This window comes from Panthera tigris, chromosome D2 (assembly GCF_018350195.1).
Source record: "Panthera tigris isolate Pti1 chromosome D2, P.tigris_Pti1_mat1.1, whole genome shotgun sequence".
In the NCBI taxonomy this organism is placed as follows: domain Eukaryota; kingdom Metazoa; phylum Chordata; class Mammalia; order Carnivora; family Felidae; genus Panthera; species Panthera tigris.
This window is the reverse complement of record NC_056670.1, coordinates 15,328,867-15,350,200: the sequence shown is the minus strand read 5'-3', so window position 1 is coordinate 15,350,200 and position 21,334 is coordinate 15,328,867. Positions and strand designations below refer to the sequence as shown.

The 21,334-nt window shown below is 50.8% G+C and overlaps 1 protein-coding gene across 1 annotated transcript in view; it reads left to right on the top strand.

Moving 5' to 3' along the window:
* Nucleotides 1-19,628, top strand: part of NTPCR (nucleoside-triphosphatase, cancer-related) — a 32,067-nt gene extending 12,439 nt beyond the window's left edge. Inside the window, exons 4-5 of the mRNA XM_042960731.1 lie at nucleotides 10,325-10,534; nucleotides 18,994-19,628. Coding sequence (XP_042816665.1) covers nucleotides 10,325-10,534; nucleotides 18,994-19,062 — 279 coding nt within the window. The 3' untranslated portion in view covers nucleotides 19,063-19,628. The remainder of the gene's footprint in view (nucleotides 1-10,324; nucleotides 10,535-18,993) is intronic.
* The last annotated feature ends 1,706 nt before the right edge of the window (nucleotides 19,629-21,334 follow it).

The window sequence follows — 21,334 nt, the reverse complement described above, 5'->3', positions numbered from 1 at the left end:
TAAAAAAAAAATTAAAAAAAAAAACTAAAAAAATAAAGAAGAAAATAGGAATAACTCCTAATCTTCTCACTGGGTTAACCACTGTTAGTGTATTTCGTTTCTTCCTTCTTTCTACTTGATTTGTTCCATCATTCCATAATGGGGGAAAATACTTCGTATCGTTTTGTACGATTGGGTTTTTCCCCTTATTATGACTGAGTGACATGGGAATGGCCTTCCAACAGGATCACCTTCACAACTGTGATCATTTAATGATAGCGCAGTATTTCATAGTGTGGATTTTCACCTTTGACTTCAGCATTATCCCCTCAAGTGTCAGATGTTAACCCTTTGTACACCAGCCTTCTCTCCAGCCCTGGTTGTTTCCCTGGGGGAGGATCTGAGGGTGGAGGTCCTGGGTTGGGGGGTTGTGAACTTCTGGGGCTCTCTGCGTGCTGCTGGGGTGTTCCCGTGACACTTGTGGCCCTTTGTGCGTGTGCGTGCACACACACACACACACACACACACACACACACACCCCAGCACGTGGGAGTGTTGGTCTCCTTGCTCCTTCGCCAACACCTGGCACTCTGCTGGTCTTCAGTTTTCCATCCTTCTTTCCAACACTTCTTTGCTTGGATTCATGTTGTTAAGTTGCTAATGAGGTCAAATGTTTGTTAGTTTATTGTGTACTTTTTTAATCTAATTGTTTTTGTTTATTCCTGTAACCATTTTTTTCCTTTTGCCTTAAAAATATCTTTCATAAGGCAGATGACCTTTTTATATTTATCGATTGCGTTTTTCTCAGTTTTTCACTTTGGTGATCTATCTTTCTTTCATTCTTTTCATATTGAGAGAGTCTGTCCGTTTTCCGAGTTAATTTGGAATTTGTTTCTTCTGTAGTACCTTTTTTTTTTTTAAACATTTATGGTTTTAATCCATCTGGATTTACTTTGAGTGTAAAATACAATGAGACTCTCAATTGCTTTTCTTCCAAATGCTTAGCCGGTTTACCAAAGCCATTTGTTAAATAACCCAGTTGTCATTCATTTATTATGCCTTGTTAATTATATTAAGAAATGTGTGTGTGTGTGTGTGTGTGTATAATGTTTTACAGTTACCTGTTCTTTTGCCTGTTTGAGCCTTACATCAGTACCACACTGTTTTAGTTGCCATGCTGTCTTATCGTTTAAAAAGTTGTCTTATCCATTCTTGTCTGTCCATTTTTCTGAATCCTAGTAGTGTTGATGGTCATGGTGGTTGGTGGTGGAGGAAGTAGTTAACATACCGAGCACAAGCTCTGCACCAGCCGCTAACTCATTTACTCCCCAGAGTAATACTCTGTTCCTGTTTTACAGACGAGGAAACTAAGACAGAGGACAGAAATTTAAATTCCCCCAAGGCACACAGCTTATTAGTGGTAGAGCTAGCATGAATGGTGGAAATAAGACTATTACCCATTGCAAAAAGTCTCATATGGGGGCACCTGGGTGGCTCCATCGGTTGAGCGGCCGACTTCGGCTCAGGTCACAGTCTCACGGTCCATGAGTTCGAGCCCCGCGTCCGGCTCTGTGCTGACAGCTCCGAGCCTGGAGCCTGTTTCGGATTCTTTGTTTCCTGCTGTCTCTGCCCCTCCCCCACTCGCACTCTGTCTCTTTCTCTCTCTCAAAAATAAATATTAAAAAAAAAATTTTTTTAAGTCTTATATGGAGTGATTAGAACTATATAAAATGAGTCATTTGGATAGAAAAGGATATCTTAAGTTTTCAGACGTTTACTCCCCAGAGCTGAAAACCTGGTATCTCTGGCTTTCCATTTCCATTAGTTTAAAAAAAAAAACTTTGTTTTTTGGTAAGGTTATTTAGAGGTTTCTTCTGTTTTCCGATGCTTCTGTAGTTAGGATTTTTTTGCCAGTTTTTTATTGATCACAGCTAACAGGCTAATGCTGGCCTTTTCCATAATGGTCTCTTTGACAGCCACACTGAATGCTTTATTAGAATTTGTTGCAATGTAGGATTTAGCATTTTATTGGCTCCCAATATATCTCCTACTCACACAAAAAGGTAATAGATTCTAAGGTTTTAAATAACAAACAACATCTACTCAAAGCCTGGTTTTCTAGGCTGCACCATGTTCTTTGTAATTAAGATCCACGAAAGGTCTAAGAAGCTAGAACCAGACCACCCGATGAAAATCATAGTCGAACCTGTTTTGATCAAAATGAGGCTTTTGGTGTAGATTTGTTTTCAAAAGCAGGATCTTCTTTTGATTCTGAAATGAGATTCTGCTTCAGATCTTTGAAACTTCCTTTGAAGGTCAGAGGATTCCTGTCTGGGGAAAGGTTATTTTGGTACCACTTGACCTGGAATTGCCACTTAGTATTTCAGGCCAGTAGGCTTTAGAGAGAATTTAGAAGAATCAATTTCTAGTCAGGATCCGTTCCTGAAAGGTTGACAGGAGCCCAAGCCTTGCTTTTGAATTTCCTCCATTGTTAGCAAATGTGACATTTTTTCTTTGTTCCTCCTCACTTTCTATTTCTGTACCTCATGATCATACATATGCACTGCAAGATCACCAGAGAAATAAAAAGCTGTCTGGCGCAAACATAAAAATTAATTTTAAAATCGTCAGTGAAAACATGGCTGCAGTGAATCAAAATCAGAAAAGGAGCTGGAGGTTCAGCGTGAGGTCGGCTCTGCGGTTTGCCTTGTAGGATTTGTCATGGCAGCCCTTTCTGGTGATCTCTGTGGGGCCGCATCCCTGTCAGGGGCTCCCAGGGGAGATGTGAAACCGGCCCCCTTCGTTGGGAGGGCAGAGGGAGACCCAAAAAGAGGCAGGCGCTCATCCGAGGCTGGTAGGCGGGCAGTTGTAATCGGCAGAGGGAACTTCTGTGCAGGGCCTGCCCTGGACCGGCAACATGAAAGGGTCCCTGCTCCCACCTGCCACATCTTAAGAGTTTAGAGAGCAAGAGAGAGAGACGCCTTAACTGGGTTCAGGCGGGTATATTGTGCAGGTGTTGTGGACACCACGTCAGTGTCTCAGGGCTGCGTCCTTGGAGCGGCCTCTGGGAGCGAGAAAGGCAAGTGGAGGGCTCATCCCAAGGACGGGATGGGGTGAGGAGCCTCCCACCACTTGCGTCCAGCTCATGGGTCAACTGGTGATCGCGTCTTCTCTGTGACCTTCCCCGCCAGCCCCCCTGATCCCCCCGGGCAGGGTCTGACGCTCCGTTACTTGTCACTGCCGGTCTTGGTGAGCCTCTGTGACGTAGGTGCCGAGCGGGCACCTTGGGCTGCCTTGGGCTTCTCTGCCTCCGTGCAGTTCCTTCCTGCCACCCGCTCCCAAGAGGCACGGCAGAGTGCTCCCTGAGTGGGCCTCGGGCAGAAGTTGTGTAGACTGTTGCCTTTCTGCCTTTCACCCATCCGCCTGGCCCCGTTTGCAGCCCTCGCCACTGGCCGTGTCGTCTGGCACGCGTCAGTCCGAGGCCCTGCCTCCTTCGGAAGGAAGCTCACCCGTGGTGGGTTGTGCCTTGCTTGACGCTTAGACTGAGAAAATCTGAGTGTGAGTGTTCTCTTTTTTTTGTATTGATTCTAATTTTTGTCAATTGTATTGGGATGTAATGCTCCTCGTAGAGAAAATGACCAGGATAAGAATAATGCAGGACCACCTATATACTTGTTATCCAGAATCACCTGTCGTTAACATTTGCCCTGTGTGCGCTCACCCTCTCTCCCCACGTGTGCGCCCATGTGTGTTCGTACAAACACATAAACTTGTGGGGGGAACCATTTGAGAGTATGTTGCAGTCATCAGGGGGCTTCGCTTCTAAACGTTCAGTACAGTTTTCCTGAGAATAAGGACATAGTCTTGTATCATCAGTATAGTTCTCAACCTAAGTAAATTTTACACCAAGAAAATACTAATAATCTGCATTCCTCTGCCGTTTCGTCAGTTGCCTTAGGGCTGTCCTTTGTAACCTTTTTCTGTCTGGGCCAGGGTCCGGTATTACATTTAGTTGTCATATCTCCACGAGCTCCTTTAATCTGGAACGTCTTCTCAGGTCATCCTTCGTCATGTAGGACATTGGCATTTTCAGAGAAAAGGTCCTACTTTCACAGGACATTCCTCTTTGGAGCTTTTCTGGTGTTTCTTTGTGACGGCTTCAGTCGGAAGACTGCATGACTGGTGCCGTGCCTTTCTCGGGCGTCTGCTCTCGAGGCGCGCCGTGTTTCATGATGTTGGTTTTGGCTACCTGAGCAAAGAATCGTCCAAACTCCCAATGTGTATTTACTCTTTTTTCCTTTGAAATTAATTCGCGTCGAGTGGGGAGACATGTTAAGGCCGTGCACATCCTCCTCATCAAAATTTCTCCTAGTTAATTCTGATTTCTTTTGACTTTATTGGATTATCTGAAAATAATAATTTTCACTCTAGACTTTGACTGGGAAGGCAATTTAACTGCTGCCTTTTGAAATATTTTCTGTACCAAGGTGAGCAGTAATTAAGCATACGATCATTGTTCATTCAAAAGCTGAATTACAAAAGCCATAATGGTTGATTTGTCCTCATCACCTCTGCCCTTCTTTACTTCTGTCCAGTCTCCTCATGAGTTACAAAAGAAGTCATCACTGTTCCACTGTAGCCAAATCATTCAGCTTTCTCTCTCCTAGGTAATTTCTAATAAAAGGATGTCAGACCGCAAAGATACTAAACCTGATGGGGCACCCGGGTGGCTCAGGTGGTTGAGCGTCTGACTTTTGATTTCAGCTCAGGTCATGATCTCCTAGCTCAAGAGTAGAAGCCCCTGTGCTAACAGTGCAGAACCTGTTTGGGATTCACTCTCTCCCTTTCTCTGCCTCACCCCTGCTCATGCTCTCTTTCTCTCAAAATAAATAAATAAATCAAAAAAAAAAAAAAAAGATCCTAAGCTTGAATCAAATTTAAATATTGACTGAGGATTTTACTAAGCAAGAGGAGTTTTTAAAAACGTAGTTAGGGGGCACCTGGGTGGCGCAGTCGGTTAAGCGTCCGACTTCAGCCAGGTCACGATCTCGCGGTCTGTGAGTTCGAGCCCCGTGTCAGGCTCTGGGCTGATGGCTCGGAGCCTGGAGCCTGTTTCCGATTCTGTGTCTCCCTCTCTCTCTGCCCCTCCCCCGTTCATGCTCTGTCTCTCTCTGTCCCAAAAATAAATAAAAAACGTTGAAAAAAAAATTAAAAAAATAAATAAAAAATAAAAACGTAGTTAGTAGAAACACAGCTGATAAGGAAGCGGCAGGAGTTAGCACGTGGGGGGACCTGGTCCTCTCTTGCTGAGTGCGAGGGAGAGAGGTGGAGGGCGGAGGGCCCTTCCCCTGCAGGTCACCTCTTAACCGCCTGCCAAAGCAGGCCACTCTGTGTCCTGGATAAAAGGCTGTTGATGGCGTTACTTGTTCTGAGACCCTGAGTGTGTCGTTCTTTTGGAGTAATTGAGAGTAATGATTACTCCCAAAACGGGTCTGTGGCTCTGCCTCTGTAGCCCCTAGAAAGTACAGTGCCCTTGGTTCTCATTGGAGGCAAAAGTATTTTCCTTACAGTTAGATGGATTCCTTCCGTTCTTTCCTTCCATTTCCTTTGGTTCCTTTCTTCGATTTCTTTCCTTATTCACACTGAGAAGACGTGCGGGTGGTATTGCACGTGGGGTATGGAGGGGAGCTTTGGCATCAGGTGGTCTTGGGGTTGACACCCGCCTCTCACTTGGGAGCCCAGTGACTTTGTCTCACTGTTCCTCATCCTAAAACAGGGCTGCAGAGACCTGCTACACGAAGTTTCTAGGACTGAACGCGGAGTTCCCTGTAAAGTGTGTTAGTCCCGGGCCGCTAGGAGGGGCAGACATAGGGATAGTTCTGATTGTTTCTGGTGAGAAGGCGAGTGGGGTGATGGGAGGCAGAACCTGGGGAAGGGCCTCACCTCGGCAGTCTGATTTGTGCGTGCCAGGGCCCCGGGGCCGGAGCCAGCTGGAAATCTGTCACGGACACCCACCAGCTCAGATGCCCAGGCTGGTCCCGAGGCGCTGGGATCACGAGGCGTAGCGGGTTCCCGATCCACTGGGCTGGCTGTCATCCGGCAGATGCTGTTTCAGGCCCAGGATGGTGGAAGATCCTGAGGGCGCCGGTCTGGTGCTCTGCAGACAGGCGCTCGAGTGGGCGAGCCCCAGAGAGGCCAGTTAGGACACCCCGGAGGAGCTTGGAGCCCTGGGCCCTGGGGTGGGAACGTCTGGCACCAGGGCAGGGACAGCTCCCGCCCAGGGCACGCCCCAGTAGAGAACGGCTGGGATGCAGGGCGCGTCAGGCAGTCTAGACATCTTGTCCTGGCCGCCAGCCTGTGATTTCCTCCCTGGGGACACACAGTCGAGTGCCACGAGACTGCTAAGGGATTTTGAAACTTTAGGCATGGAATAAGCACACATAAAAGTCTAGTCGGAGCCCTTCACTTTTAGCTGATAACTTGAGCCGTGGGCTGGCTTGGCTGTGGCCACTGTTCCCGCCATTTGCCTCTCTGGCTTCCCGGGACCGTGGCTGTTTGGGGGGCTCAGGGTCGTCATTCTGCCCCAGACGACTGCCACGCGCTCCCCAGTTCCCTCCCGCGACTTTGATACTCGTGGTCCCAAACAGGCCAGCTCAGAGGCCAGGCTGGGGGTCTGATAGTAAAGAAAATAATAAGTTCATACCCCCAGAAATACTTATGAAGTAAAGCATTCACAGTAAGACAAATTCACTTTTTTTCAATATAGTACTCTGGTTAAATGGAATTGCCTATTTTATTTAGGTTTACGTTTTCATTTGTGTTCTTAAAAGTGCTTTTAAAGATTAAACAAGAAACTGAAAAAAGTCACACAATTTTTAGGTCTCTGGCGTAGCTGGTACACAGATATCTTGTTGCTGCAAACTGATTTAATCTTTCCAGAAAGCAAACTAGCTGAGTGTAAGCCAAGTTATAAAATTCTTCATGGCTTCCCTTAACACTGGCTGGTCAATATTACGACTCGGTCCCAAGGAAATATCCTTTCTCTCAGAACACCCCAAGAACTGAAATATGCCTTGCACAAACAAGTGTTTCTACCTCTTTGTGACAGTGAAAATATACAGTCATCTGAAACGTAGGCCCGAGATAGGAGTGGTGAGTGTGGGGAGAGGGGTGGTAAGTAGGGGGGGTGGAGAGGGGTGGTAAGTGGCCCAGGGAAGAGGGGTGGGGAGCGGGGAGCGGGGGAGAGGGGTGGTGAGTTGCGGGGGAGGGGAGTGGTGAGTGGTGCAGGGGCTGCTGGGTAGCGTCCACAGTCCTGCCGCCTCTTACGTCCTGTGTGAAGAGAAGGTGTGGGAAGAAAAAAGACACCAGGTGAGAAGCCGCTGGAAGTTCTTCGTGAGCTCCTTACTGCACACCTTCAGAGGTGATGCTCCAGGGACCCATTATCACTTTCGCAGCCGCACTGGGAAGGGCTGGGGAGGCTCCTGGTAGTTTTCAGACCCGGGCCCTGGTGCCGGCAGGGTTTTATTACAGTGTGAGCAGGATAATGTGTGTTCACTGGTTCTTATTTCCCTCTAAAGTTGCTTGAGTTTATATAAAAAAACAATCGTGAATATGATAGTGCTTCCTTTATCACAGGCTTGACTAAATGTTCACGTTATTTAGAAAAAAACGGTGTTTGCAGGCTTCTGAGTTTCTAATATCTCTCAATTGAGCATGAATAACTTAACATTTTTTCGTCAAAAATCCCAGACTTATTTTCGAGATTCTTAGTTTCTGGGTGATAAAAGTCCCTAATTCTAGACAGAATAAGGATTTCCTGTAAACTGAGGTTTGAAAACGAACATTTCCGGTTGGTGCAACATAGCATATGCATGTGTGTCCAGATATCTTTGCGCAGAAGCTTAAATAATGCCGGTGAGCTCCTGTTGGTGAACGTTGTAGGGAATCTGAGGAAAGGTGGTTGGAGAGCCTCGTGCTTTATGTTTATACCTACTCGTATATTCACGTACGTGCCCACGTGCATATGTACGTGCTGCCTGCATATGTACATGTACACGGGCACACACATCTTATTGTTTCTCTTTCTCTGAATTGACTGCTTTCAAACTCTCATTTTGATGGGCCAGATAGCACCCTGTTGGGCTTCTAGATGCCTGTGGAAGGATGACCTCTGCAATTATTCCTGGTCTCTGGAGGCAGCAGAATGCCCCAAATACTCCTTGGTAAGAGTCAGGCCATTGGGACGGCTTGCCCTTGTGGGGTGTCTGTTTTTATGCTAATGAGAAGGTAGCTGCCAGCTTTTAAAATGTCTCCCAAATTGGGCATTCATTTTTGAAGGAGAAATTTGGAAATTAGCGATTGATTCCACAGATGCCCTCACCCCGTCGCTGGAGGGCAACATTAGCTGCCTCAGCTCAACTTTGCATCATTCAGTTCCATGGGAAAGAAAAAGATGCATGGGGCCTCGTCCCTGCCTCTAAGAGCGGGAAACAGGTGCGCGTGCACGGACACACACGCACGCACACACGCACGCACACGTGCACGCACACACAAGTGGGTGCAATTGAGAGGTAAAAATGAAATGCCTTAAAAACACAGGAGTTTAAGGATACAGACCCTCTCTTGGATGTGCCCCTTCCTGGTCTTCCTGCTAATAAACTGAGTGGGAAAATATGTATGTGATATTAAGTCAGAAAAGAATAAAAGTACCACTTACATGAAAGTTTGAAAACCACTTCCCTAATGCTTGCCTTCAATAACTGCCTAGGATTAGACCCCAAATCTCAGGTCGTCTATTCCAGAAGATGCCTAACTTGTCTTCCAGGTTCCACACGGTTAGCGGCCTTTTGGGCACAACCTGTGGTCCTCCCTGGCTGGAATCTCATCTGTTGGATAGATTCCACCGTCCTCTGTGTACCATGCAGGCTTCGGGATCTTCCCCCAGTCCCGTCTCTCGTGGGGACCACTGCCCCCGCCCCCCCCCCGCCACCGACCGCACTGTACTCTGGCTTCAGGGTTGGCAGTTGAGCTAAATCTAGTTTAACTCAGCCCTGCATTCTGAGAACGTATTGACGTCATTATTTAAGGAGTCTAAGAACTATAGTGAAAAGTACTTTGTAGATCAGCTTTGCATAGAGGAAAATAATCATTTATACCAAGATACATAAAACGTATTTGTCACTCAGCATTCACTCAAGTGCTAATCTGTGTTGTGTTGTGTCCCCGCTATGGAAGGACTGTTCATAGCTTTCTCTGGGAAGGCTTTCCAGAGAGGACATGTTTATGAGTGATCATTATCAGTGATCATTAGTGTTGCTGTGTAACAAGTTACCCAGAATTTTCGGGTTTAACACCACGGACATCATCTCACACAGTTTTTCTGGGTCAGGAATCCAGGAATGGCTCAGCCGGGAGGTCCGGGCTCCCGTCTGTCATGAGGTTGCAGTCATCTGCCGCTTGACTGGGGAGGATTTGCCCCCCAGCTCACTCTCAGGGTTGCAGCGAGACCTCGGTTCCTTCCCACGTGGACTTGGCCATCAGCTGCCTGAGTGTGCTCACAAGACGGCAGCGAGCCATCCCAGAGAGAGAGAGAGATTGAGACCACGGTAGAAGCAGTGCGTTCTGCCTCGTCTCAGGGATGGTCGCGGGGACGAACGCTGGAACCCTGTGGCGGGGGACTGGACACGGGGGGAGTCCCAGGAGCTGGGAGGCAGTAGGGCCCGTGGAGGCTGGCCGCCACACCTGTTCCGAGAGGGGCTTTCAAGGAAGGAACGCAGTGAAGTCGTTAGGAAGGGAATCTGAGGTTTAAAGGGCACAGCCCTGCTCACTTTTTTCTTTTAACCAAGACTCCTTTCCTTTTAACTTTCCCTTCTTTCCACCGCCCCTTATAGTGCAGATTATGATACACACCGGCCTCTGCCTGCAGCGGTTTCCTCCTCCCAGTAGACGGGGAATCTCACACAGCTCAAAACCGAAAAAAAGAGGCCAGTATTATTAATAAGGGCTCCCAGACTTGCTGTCTCATTTCGTTTAAACCTGAGGCATGTGGGTGCTGCTTCTTTCCTGGGTGGATATAAATACAGAGCTTGGTTATTATTGGAACCATTCTAGAAGAGAGAAAATTGCCAGGAACCTGGGTGGCTTAGGGAACTGAAGTTTCTGGTTGCTGCGGTTTCCAAGGGAGCTCTTCCAGATCCGTTTGCCAGTTAAGTGTCCCGTGGAGACGATCTTCTGCCTTCCGGAGCTTAACTGACTCGCCCTGGGATGGCTTAGCCGGTGAGTGGCTGGGGAGCGGGACCCCTGGGCCCTTTGCCTCAGGTGACCCTGGCGTCTTTGTTGTCTTCAGGCAGGTCCCGGCAGCGGCCCAGGGCAGAGAGTGTGTGTCATCGATGAGATTGGGAAAATGGAGCTCTTCAGTCAGCCTTTCATCCAGGCTGTCCGCCAGACGCTGTCCACACCGGGGACCGTAGTCCTGGGCACAATCCCGGTGCCTAAAGGGAAGCCGCTGGCCCTCGTGGAAGAGATAAGAAACAGGAACGACGTTCAGGTGTTCAGTGTGAGTACAACCGGTCCCTGTGTCTGTGACAGTGGAGCGGGTGACCTCAGCGGGGTGGCTCTGAGGTGTGCCTTTGCTCTGAAAGACCATCTCTCCCCACCCACCACCCCCCCCCCCCCCGCCTTAGGCTAGATCCAGGTGAGTCTGATTTTCTAGGAACTTACAGAACTTAAGTCATACGTGTCACGGATGAAAGGACACATGTCCCTGTGGCCTCCGTCTGCCACAGAGCAGCGCTGTGCACCAGGAGTTTCCGCGATGACGGAAACGCGCTCTCTGCGCTGGCCAGTGCGCTGGCCATCAGCCGCCTGTCACTGTTTATGTTTCAAGCAAATGAAAGATTCGTTTCTTCGGTCCCTTTGGCCACACGGACAGCACGCCTGCAGAGTCTGCCCTGACAGGCTCCCGGGGGGCTACTGGGGGGCTGTCGGGGTTCTGCGGTGCGGCACGTGGGAGGGAGGACCGGTGCTGTCACACTATCCCGTGGCGATGTCGGAGCCGACGTACAGGCCTCTGACAGCCCTTTGTCTGTGTCCTTAGATGCTGTCTTGCACCGTGCCACCTTTGTGTCGGCGAGAGCCGCGTCTCCGCCGGGCTCTGCCCATACCTGCTCTCCCCACCCCCACCCCCCGTTTCAACCCAGGCCCCGCGAGGGCCCCGGAACAAGGAGGCTGGCAGGGCCGCCCCACCAGCCAGAGCGGGAGGCGAGCTCCGGCTGCCAGGTACCACGAGCGCCGGATGTCGCTGGCTGCCGTGCCTCCGCCGTGGCCCACCGGTCCTAGTGGGCCATCCGCGTGCCGTCACCACAGTCTCCAGGGGTACTGTGGTGGCAGGAGACCCATGTCAGGGTCAGAGCAGCCAGACTTGGAAAACTTGGTGCAGTCCTTGCTCCTTTCCTTCATTTAGTAAGTGTCGACCGGGTTCCACCGTGAGCGAGGTTGCGATGCTGAACAAGACCACGTCCCCGCCCCCCGGAGTGGACTTGCTGAGGCGGGGGCCGGACCGCAGCAGCGCGGGCACACAGCTCGGCCACGCGGATGTTGCTAAGTGTGGAGAAGATAGGCAGGGCGGAGGTCTGGAGGTGGCTGGAGAGACGGGTCCAGCTAGGGAGCCTCTCGGAGGAGCTCACGGGTGAGCGGACAGCCCTGCGAGGCCACGTGCCCCGAGACATCTGTGAAGTTGGGGCCCTCGTCTTCAGTTTCGTGCTGTTCTTTCTCTCTGTCTCTTACTTTACGTGGCCTCCAAGTGAGTTCGTGGTTGTGTTTCTAAAGTTCCTGTGGAAATAGAGGCAGTGAACAGTGAGAGATGATGAAAGACGAGTGGTTCTCAGGCCAGGCGGCTTCCAGGCGGGAGGTGGGGAGTGGCGGGTCCAGAGACTGGCCGTCTGCAGACCAGCGGGGTCTACGAGCCGTGAGTGGGATCAGGGGAGTTGGCCCTGATGTCCAGAGGAGAACATCATATCTTAAAATAATACCACATCTTCTCCTCTAAAACTGGAAATTATTCTCTGGGCAAAGTGATCATTGCTCCTAATGATGTGAAAATAAAATGATTAGCTTTTGGTTAATTATGCGAGAGATAGGGGCTTATGTACCCCGTTATTCTTCTCTTTCATGTGTTCCTTTGGGGCTTGTGTGATCTTTCTGTTCCCGTTTTATATGAGGAATCTCATTTTCCATATGTGCAAACTTAGGGCTTGGATTAGATATTTCTGGCATCCTTTCTGTTTCTGACACGCAGTAGGGTTCTCCGAATCCATGTTTGAGAGCAGCCTCTGTGTCCAGCACTTAGTCCGACAGCACACGTGAAGCATGTCCCCTTCCCTCAAGAAAGATAGATGATGTGACCGTCAAGATCTGGAAGCAGAGAAGGGAGAGAATTCTGTGAGCAGAAGGTGGGGGGGGGGGAGAGGTGTCCTGAAGGAAGTGGTTCTTGTGGGGTTTTGAGGGAGGAAGTGGAGAAAAGAAGGACAAGAAGGAAGAACATTCCGGGTAAGGCAGTAGGTTGTGTAAGGTAGGGAGGGCAGCCTCTCCTTGCGAACAGCTGCGCATGTCAGGACCGTGGAGACGGGACTGAACTCATGGGGAAAGTACGCCCCTTGACGTTACTCCTATCGTAGGGACTTGTTCTTTTCTTTTCTTTTTTTAAGTTTATTCATTTATTTTGAGAGACAGAGGGAGAGAGAACACATGAGCGGGGGCAGGGCAGAGAGAGAGGGAGGGAGAGAGAATCCCACGCAGGCTCCACACTGTCGGTGCAGAGCCCAACACAGGGCTCAAACCCACCAACCGTGAGGCTGTGACTGGAGATGAAATCAGGAGTCGGACGCTTAACGAGCTGAGCCATGCCGGCGCCCCGTCTAGACTTATTCTTAGTAGCGTCAGGCAAACAGCACTGCCTTTCAGAAAAACACCTGGAAACTTCCAGTTCTAGATACGGTGGAATAGACACACTTCTCCCTGTTTCTCCTGTGAGCTGTAGCTGAAACTGTTGGACATCACACATAAAACAAACGTAGGGAGACCTGACTGGTGGAAAGAAGGTGGCACTCCGGCTAGGAAGCTCAGCCAGGGGACCCACCACAGACACAGCTGAAAATCGCTTGTGCTGCCAGGAACCGGGAAAAGCAACTTGAGTGAAAACATCAACACGTGCCAACAGCAAGGTGACGTGAACGTTAGAATCGCAGGGCCGAGGTTTGAAAGCAGCCGTCACAAAAACGCTTCCGTGATCAATTGCCAACACGTTTGAAATACAAGAAAAATAGAAAGTCTCGATGAAGAAATGGAAAGGTCTAGCAAAGCTATGGGAGACATAAAGAGGAGTCAAATAAAAACTGTGGAACTAAAATAACTGAATGAGGTAAGTCTCTGGCGGGACTCCCCAGCAGAATGGAGACAACAGAGGAAAGAAATGGTAAACCTGGAGGTAGAACAATAGAAATTGCCCAACAGAGCAGACTTGAGGAGGGGGGTGGCGAGGAAGAACAGAGCCTCAGGGACTTGCGGTACTATAATAAAAGATCTAACACTCCTGTCATTGGAGGATGGTCTTGGTAATTTAGAAGCTTCTGTCGTGGTGTGGGTATTGACGGTCGCCTCCTGTTAGGTTTCTCTTTAGGAAGTTTGGTTAATTTTTTTTTTTTTTTCATGTCTTGTAGAGTTTACTGGTCTCTAAGTGTGGCCACTGAAAAATGTTTTTAATTTATTTCATAGTTGCTTATTTGAGTGTAATTACATTAATGCTGCAGAGGCAAGAGAGGAAGATCTCCATGGACCAAGATTACTAGAAAGAGCTGTGTGCACTGTTTTCCTAGTTCTCTAGTAACATGAAGAAAAGATTTTATCCCTGCTCGTCACTTCCTGCCACACACATGCACATGTACACACACACATACACACGCGCGCACGTGCACGCACGAGTTTGGTTGTCTTAGAGGCATTTAGAAAGCATATTTCTTTGGATTTCCTTTGAAATATCTGCTTGATGGAAACGTTGGGAATGTTATTTGCTGACGGGACAGAAGAGGCAGCTGGAGCCTGGAACGTTCATTTAGATGCCGACGTGGCCACCAGTCACTGAGCACTGGACTTGGGTGCTGTGCCCAGTACTGTAGACCCACCAGTGCAGACTTCACAGTACCCCGGTGGGTGTGTCACGTAACCTTTATTTTATCAAGGCTGCATAGCATGTCCAAGGTCTCAGTAGGCTGCAGAGCTAGGGTTCAAGGCTCCATCTGTCTCACTTCCAAGCCTGAGTGTTAGCATAATGCTGTTTCCTTTGTTGACGGGGTGGTTTAGATGATTTTGCTAAAAAAAAAAAAAAATCTCAGGTTCCTAGAAATCATTTGGTTTTCTACTTTATAAAGTGTTGCTGTAACTAAAATCTATTCCACTATCCTGAATTCAGAGCCTTTTACACTTGTCTTTTTTTCCATAAAGCAGTCTTTATGCTTTTAATTTTTATTTGTGGATTGTAAGATCACAAGAATAACAGGAAGTAGGTCCTGACTTCCTTCCATTTTGGAAATTCTTAGACCTCTTCTTGTTCCTTGGTGGGTTTTTTCACCAAACAGGGCATAAAGCATGTTAGTCTCACTAACATGAGAATGGGAATTTGCTGCTGCCCTCCCGGCCTGTGGACTCCTGCAGATACAGGAGTGAGAGAATATCTGTTAACCTCTGGGTGGAAAGTCAGGCAGAGTGTTTGTAGAAGTTGACGAGCCAGTCCTGAAATTCACGTGGAGATGGGAAGGACCCCACTGAAACAGTCTTGAGAAAGAACGATGTTGTAGGACTCCTACTTCCTGATTTTGAAACTTACTACAACCTTCAGTGATCGGGACAGTACGGTCCTGGCTGAAGGCTGGACACATAGATCAATAGAATAGAACTACAAGTCCAGAAATAAATCCTTACGTCGAGGATCAGTTCATTTTCAGCAAGCATGCTGAGACAACGTAATGAGGAAAGAATTGTTTTTCAGCAAACTGCATCCAGTGTGGAAAACTGGACATCCTCATGCACAGAAGGCAGTTGGACCCTTACATCATCTACCAGAATTAACTCAGAGTAGGATCCTAGGCCTAAATTTAAGAACTAAACTATAGTTCTTGGAAGAAAATACAGAAGGAAATCTTGTAAACTCAAGGCAGGCAAAGTCTTACTTGATACAACGTGAAAATAATTCTTGGCTTGGAAACTTTAACCTTCATGAAAAAAGTAGAGCAAAAGGGATTGGATTCAGGAATAATCCTAATTTTAGGTTCAGTAACATAAAGACACAACATGAAACAGGCTAGTAATAACTTTGGATGCGTGTTAACTTATGATAACAAGCATTGTCAAATTTCTTTCTGTAATCCGTTGCTTACTAGGAACTTGTCAGGGTCTTTCCCACAGGTTCAAGGAAAATAACGTATGTGCAGTGAGGGGCATTTTCCCTGCTGCCTGTTCCTGTATCTGAATATACACAGCTTCGCTGATGTCCGAGTGCCCAGGTTGTTGACTGGTCACTCTCAGGCCCTTCCGTGGCCCCTGGAGGCAGCACACACAGAGCAACGTGGATGCTTAAGACGGTCAGAGTCTTCACAATCTTTATGTTATCGCTCAGCTGTGTTTCAAAGACCCTGCTCAGCTCAGAATGCAGTAAACATTTACTGGGCACCCCCCACCCCCACCATGTGCCAGACACAGGATGAATGAGATGCCCCTGTCCCCAGGGAACTTAGGGTCTGATCTTCATCAAGGGCCACTGGACAGGGCAGAGGGCTCAGGTCTCACTTGGCTTCCTTTCTCTTGAGGCTGCAGTGCAGTGGGGTGGAGAGTGCAGGGGCTTCCTTCCTGCGTTCTTCCTCAGCTCGTTCTCTTCTGCGCCCAGTGCTGTCTCCTCGGTAAGGGCTTTCTGCGGCCAGCCTTCTGGTGGTTGAATACAAGACAAGGATTGTGCGTGCAGGGGAGGGCCCCTGAGGCTGACAGATGATTTTTACTCGTTCTCGCATTTGAGAGCCCGTCTTCAACGCGCAAGGAACGTAACAGTAATAACTGAACACTGTAGACAGTTTCATACGGACCTCTTAACTGTGGAATTTTCAGAAACAATCTTAGGGCAATCAAAGGGGGGTAGCAAAATATTAATGTCATTTTTTGCGTTCGTCACATTTTTAACACAAAAACATTCTCAAAATGAATCTTTTCCAGTGTTTATTTTTCTCTATGGAACTCAGGCTTGGAGCGTGCCCTCAGCGTGTGGGACACACCGCCTCCGCCCCTGCTGTGACACCCTTACCCCCGACAGCTCCCTCGGAGGGCCCGGGTGGGGCGGGGGCTCACTCACACCTGGGCGATGGAGCTGGGGCGTGCTCGCCGACCGGAGGCCCGGCGTGAAGTTGAACCGAGACCAGATGGGGCCTTGCGAGCTGGGTCCTGAGACCAGGGTGGCCACGTGATCATGACCGTACGAAGTAGATGTTGAGGCATTGCCCAGACATACAGAACTGTGCCTGCGTGGCCTGTAAGCGCTCCTTTTTATTCCCTCTGAAGCCCCACGCCTGTTAGATCCCCCTGCTCTGCCCGCCCTGGCTGTGCCGCCTAACCAGCCTCCATGCAGACCCGGCACCTGGGGTCATGGGGCTCCCCACCTTCTCAGCCTTCCTTCCCAGGCCCCCCCGAGCGCCCTCTTGAAAGCCTGGGGATTTACGGAGTAGGCATGGAGCCTCCGCTCCTGCCCCAGCCTCCCTGCAGATGTGGATTCTGCCCCCACCCACCCTCCTTGCTCTCCTCACAGCAGCTCGCATTTACAACCGAGCAGCAGTGGGACTGTCCCCCGTACAAGTGGAGGATCAAATGCCCATGACCGTGCACTCCTTTCGGTGGCTGGCTAGAGAACCCAGGGGATAGTTGAGGCAGGGGTGCCTGGAACGAGCAGTACCCGAGTTGCCCCTTCTTTCTCACCTGTGCAAAGTTGGCGTTAATTCTTTCCCTCTGGTCCAAGTGGTCTCTTCCTTTCCTCCCCCTCCCTCTCCTCCTCCCCCCCCCCACGTCTCCTGTACTCTCCTTTCCTCTGTCTTTCCTTTGCGTCCCTCCTCTCCCAGCTCCACATCTCCTGTGTTATAAATCTTACGTTTCTAGGGGAAGTAGCCCTGAATGCCCCTAATCTTGTATTCTGCCCTCGGAAGCACACGGTAAAGTGTCACAGACCCTGAGGGCAGAGCCTAGGGGAGTTCCTGGTGAAGTCAGCAGGGAGGAAGGGATCTAACGGCCCCTCTCCGCTAGCACAGTGGGTTTATGAAGCCCCCTGATGAGCCTGCCAGTTCCCACCACTGTCTCCCTCTTTCCTCCATTCACATCAGCAGACTTCCTTGAATGCAAACAGCAGAGAGGGACTTGGCTAATTTAAGCAAAAACAGCAACAGAAAGCCTTGCAAGGCCGTGTGGCAGTTTCTCCTCAAGCCAGAGCAGAGCTGATGGTCCTCCTGGGACCACAGACCAGAGCAACAGGGCAAGGACCAGTGCACCGCGTCCTTGGACTTAGTGTTAGAGGTGGTGGCCTCGCCGTTTGCTGCTTGACTCCATCCTTTCAGGACTCGGGCTCTCGGGAGGCTCTTCAGGCCCAGCTGGAACTCGTTGGCCGAGAGCCAGTTTCCTAGATGATGTCTCCCAGAGGAAGGTCACAGTGCTCTTCGAGGAGGGTGAGTGGGTGCTGGGGAACCACGGGGATGAAGCCCGCCGTGCGTCTCCATCACACGTTCATTTAGCGCCTGCTCTGTGCCAGGTGGTCCGTTAGACATGGGCGGGTGTGGACTCGTGCAGTGGGCGGTCCGGTCTCCGGGTCCGCCGGCACTGAGCCTGCTGGCTCTCCAGATGCACTCACTTCCTCTTTCTGCGATTCTTTGCTTTCGTCTTTGGGGGACCTTCTCCCGTGTCCACCGGTCAAAATTCAGTCCAGTCCAGCCCACGGAAGTCTTTTCTCGCCCCACCGCAGCTCCCGTGCGCCTCTCCAGAGTTTCTCTCCCGGACCCTTTACCACCAGTGCGCTCACTGTCCACGTCTGTCCCTCTGTTCTGCTCTGCCAGCTCCATGAGGTCAAGTCCCTATCGGAGTCCTCTCTGTGTCCCCGGTACCTTGCTCAGTTTCTGGTCGCCACCCCATCGATGCTGAGTGGGTGCGTGTGGGGGCCGAGGAGAAGGCACACACAGGTGACGGCTGAGGAGGTGGCCCTGCCCCTACCACCGTCCTGGTTGGACCGCCCACCGTCCAACCCCCCACCCAGGGAGGGGCGTCTAAATGCTTTTCTTGGACTCATTGGGACCACAGTAGGAAAGGAAAGGAAAGGAAAATGAAAACAGATCACCGGGTAAAGTGTGAATGAACTCCCGGTTCCTTTGTGGAAGGATGCGAATTACAGAGGATGTAGCCGGAGTGGGGGATCCAGGTCTAGCCTGTGATGTGTCCCCAGCTACCTCCGAGGGCTCAGTGTGGTCCCTGCACCCCCCGGACTTAGCTTCCCCATCCTGCAGATGGGGAGTTGACTGACGTCAGAGGCTCCTCGCCATGTAGAGGACGAGAGGCTTTTCCATGTAGAGAGACGAGTAGATTACTGACTTCTGGGACTTCCCAGAGTTCAGGTTCGGCCGCTCTCGGTGGGCTCCTCGTAGGCGGTTCTGGTTCAGGTCAGGTCGCACGGGGGCTGCGTCCCACCTGCATTGACATCTACCCAGAGCCCCGTGAGGGGGTCAGCTCCCGGCTCCTCGTGGTTAGAACCACTTCCACTGTCTGAGCTGTCGCTTTGCAGAAGCGGGGGTGGCATTCGACCTCGCGTGTCCTGTCCTCACAGCGCTCTTGGCCGGGGCTTACGAAACCTGCCTCCCCTTCCCAGGCTCTCCCCGTAGAGCACTGCCTGTCAGAGGATTGAGGAAAAGGAAGGGACTCTGAAGCCTTCTGTCTTGCTTCCTCCCACAGGTCACCAAGGAGAACAGGAACCGCCTTCTGCCAGATATCGTGACGTGTGTGCAGAGCGGCAGGCAGTGAAGACGGCTCGCGTCCCTGCTTCGTGCGCTTGAAGAGGTGTGCTGGTTCACGCGGAGCCTCCTCGGGGCCCTGCCTGGCAAGGACTTAGGCCTTCCGGTTTCGGAAGCCTTGTGGACCTTTCCGGAGAAAGCCTGACAGCTGTTCTCCAAAAAGTGTTTAAAAGATCAGTTAGCCTTAATGCCCGACCGGCGCCCCACGATGAACACTCCGCCGCGGCCTATTTATGCCGAGGGGGTCTGTTTATTTCCCCTTGCAGTTACGCGTGTGATTCTGGTAAATTATGGAATGAGAAAGGGCTTTCGGAGTATTAGATGGAACTCGCCCCCACTGAAGTTCATAAGCGTGTTCCGGGGAAGGGGGAGAGGAGCGGCCGCTACCTAATCGATTTTGCACGTCCTGAACTCAGACCCCGCTCCAGTTGCAGCTGTGGTTTCCAGGGACGCTAGTTACTTGGTTTGTAAAAATAGTTCAGGGAAAGGCCAGTTTCGGTCCTCCCCGCCCATCTCATCGTCTGTTTGCTTATTGCTTAATAAAATAAAAATAAATGTGTTGGTGCAAACGCGTGAGCCCTGTGTGGGAGGCAGGTCTTCATTCTGTACTCAGGCCTGTGGGTTCGGGTCGGAGCCCCCACTCTGGCCACATCAACTTAGACACGGCCTTAAACCGTTCCGTGCCCCGTTTCCCTTCCAGAATAAGGGGGAAACGAGTGTCGTCCAAGGAAGGCGATGCCACAGCGTGGAAGGAAGCCGGCAGCAGCCGTCCGTGTGATCCCCTGGGGAGGGCCCGGTGCCGGGAGCTGGGGCTGTCGAGAATGCTGTGGAAAGATCAGGTTCAGCCTGTCGCGGGGCGGCTGTGGAAAAGATGGCAGGTGGTTGACGGTACTACGGAGACCGCACGGTGCTTTTGGGTCCTTTCTGGTGCAGATCCGCAAATCTCCAGGATACGTGAGCAGCCAGCCTTAGCTCCAGACCCAGCTGGCACGGATGCCAGGCGTGCCCCTGTCTGGAAGGGTGGCCCGGTCTGGGCGTGCGGAGTGAGGGGTCCTGGGCACTGGGCGCACTGGACAGTACGGGAAGCACTTGTGTCTCTGAGGCGGGACAGTGGTCGGTGGCCCGTGACGGGCTCTTTGGTCAGGATCCTTTCTTTGGTGTTTCCCCAGGAAGCCTCCCGAAGCTTGGTCCGGATGTGCTGAGCCTTTGAGGGGTCACAGCTGAAAGGCCTACCAGCTTATGAACTAATCTCTTATTACAGATCCAGAGTGGGGACGAGGGCATCCCTGTCCCGCTGCCCATGCCCGGTTGGGCTGTTCAGGGCGTCTGACGGGCTGTGCGTGACCTGCGCCAGGCTCGCCAGGCCCGAAGGAGGGCCACACGCGGGTGTGGTCTGTGCACCTCCGTGTGTCCGGATGGCCACGCCACTGACTCAAGCGGCAGAGGCTTCCCCGAGCCCCGGGAGCCTGGCCGCTGCCTCAGACCTACTCGCCAATGCCCACAGTCCTGAGGATCCCCGCGCGGCCTCAGGTAGACTGAGAAAGGGAACAGGCTGGGGAAGCGTCACCTACGTGCCCCTGAAGACGGACCCCGCACAGGCCTGGTGCAGCCGGCCCGCCCTGGCCAGAGGGAGCCCATCACGTGGAGCCTTTACTGGCCCTGCAGGAGGGGCCTGTCTGTCAAAGTGCGAAGGGACGTTCTCCTCTCTGCTGCTTGTCCTGAGCTCTGTGTTTTCAGTCATGACTATATAGTACACTGACTGTGTCTGAGAAGGAAAGCTAGTGAAATTTCTCGCAAGAAGGTAAAATCGCTAGTTTGCGGGCACTGAGAGCTGAAACCAGATGGGCTGTGGAGGGTGAGTGAGACAGGGTCCTCGGAGGTACCCAGTGTGCAGAACAGATTCGGGACGGCCCCCAACACGTAGAGGGGATGCGAGCTTCTGCGTGCTTCCTCTTCAGTGGTAAAGAAACCTGCCTTTAGTGGCAGATACAGAGTTTGAACCAAGTCTGTGTGGCTCCAAAGCCCGATGTCTTTCCACTCCTCCCGCTCTGTCCCTGTTGAAGCTTTCTGTCCTTTTCTGTGCACCGTGTGCCCCCAGATCTCGGAGCTGACATTTTGCTGGGATACACTGGCAGCTATAAACTGGAAGAGCATTTCGTGGTGGCTCTGGCAGGGACCTTAATAATCTGTCGGGATGATCGGGGGCACATAGGAAGATATCAGAAGCTCTCCCTGTGTTTTAAGAAGCTTAATAAAGGATAATGCTGTGGTCTGAATGTCTC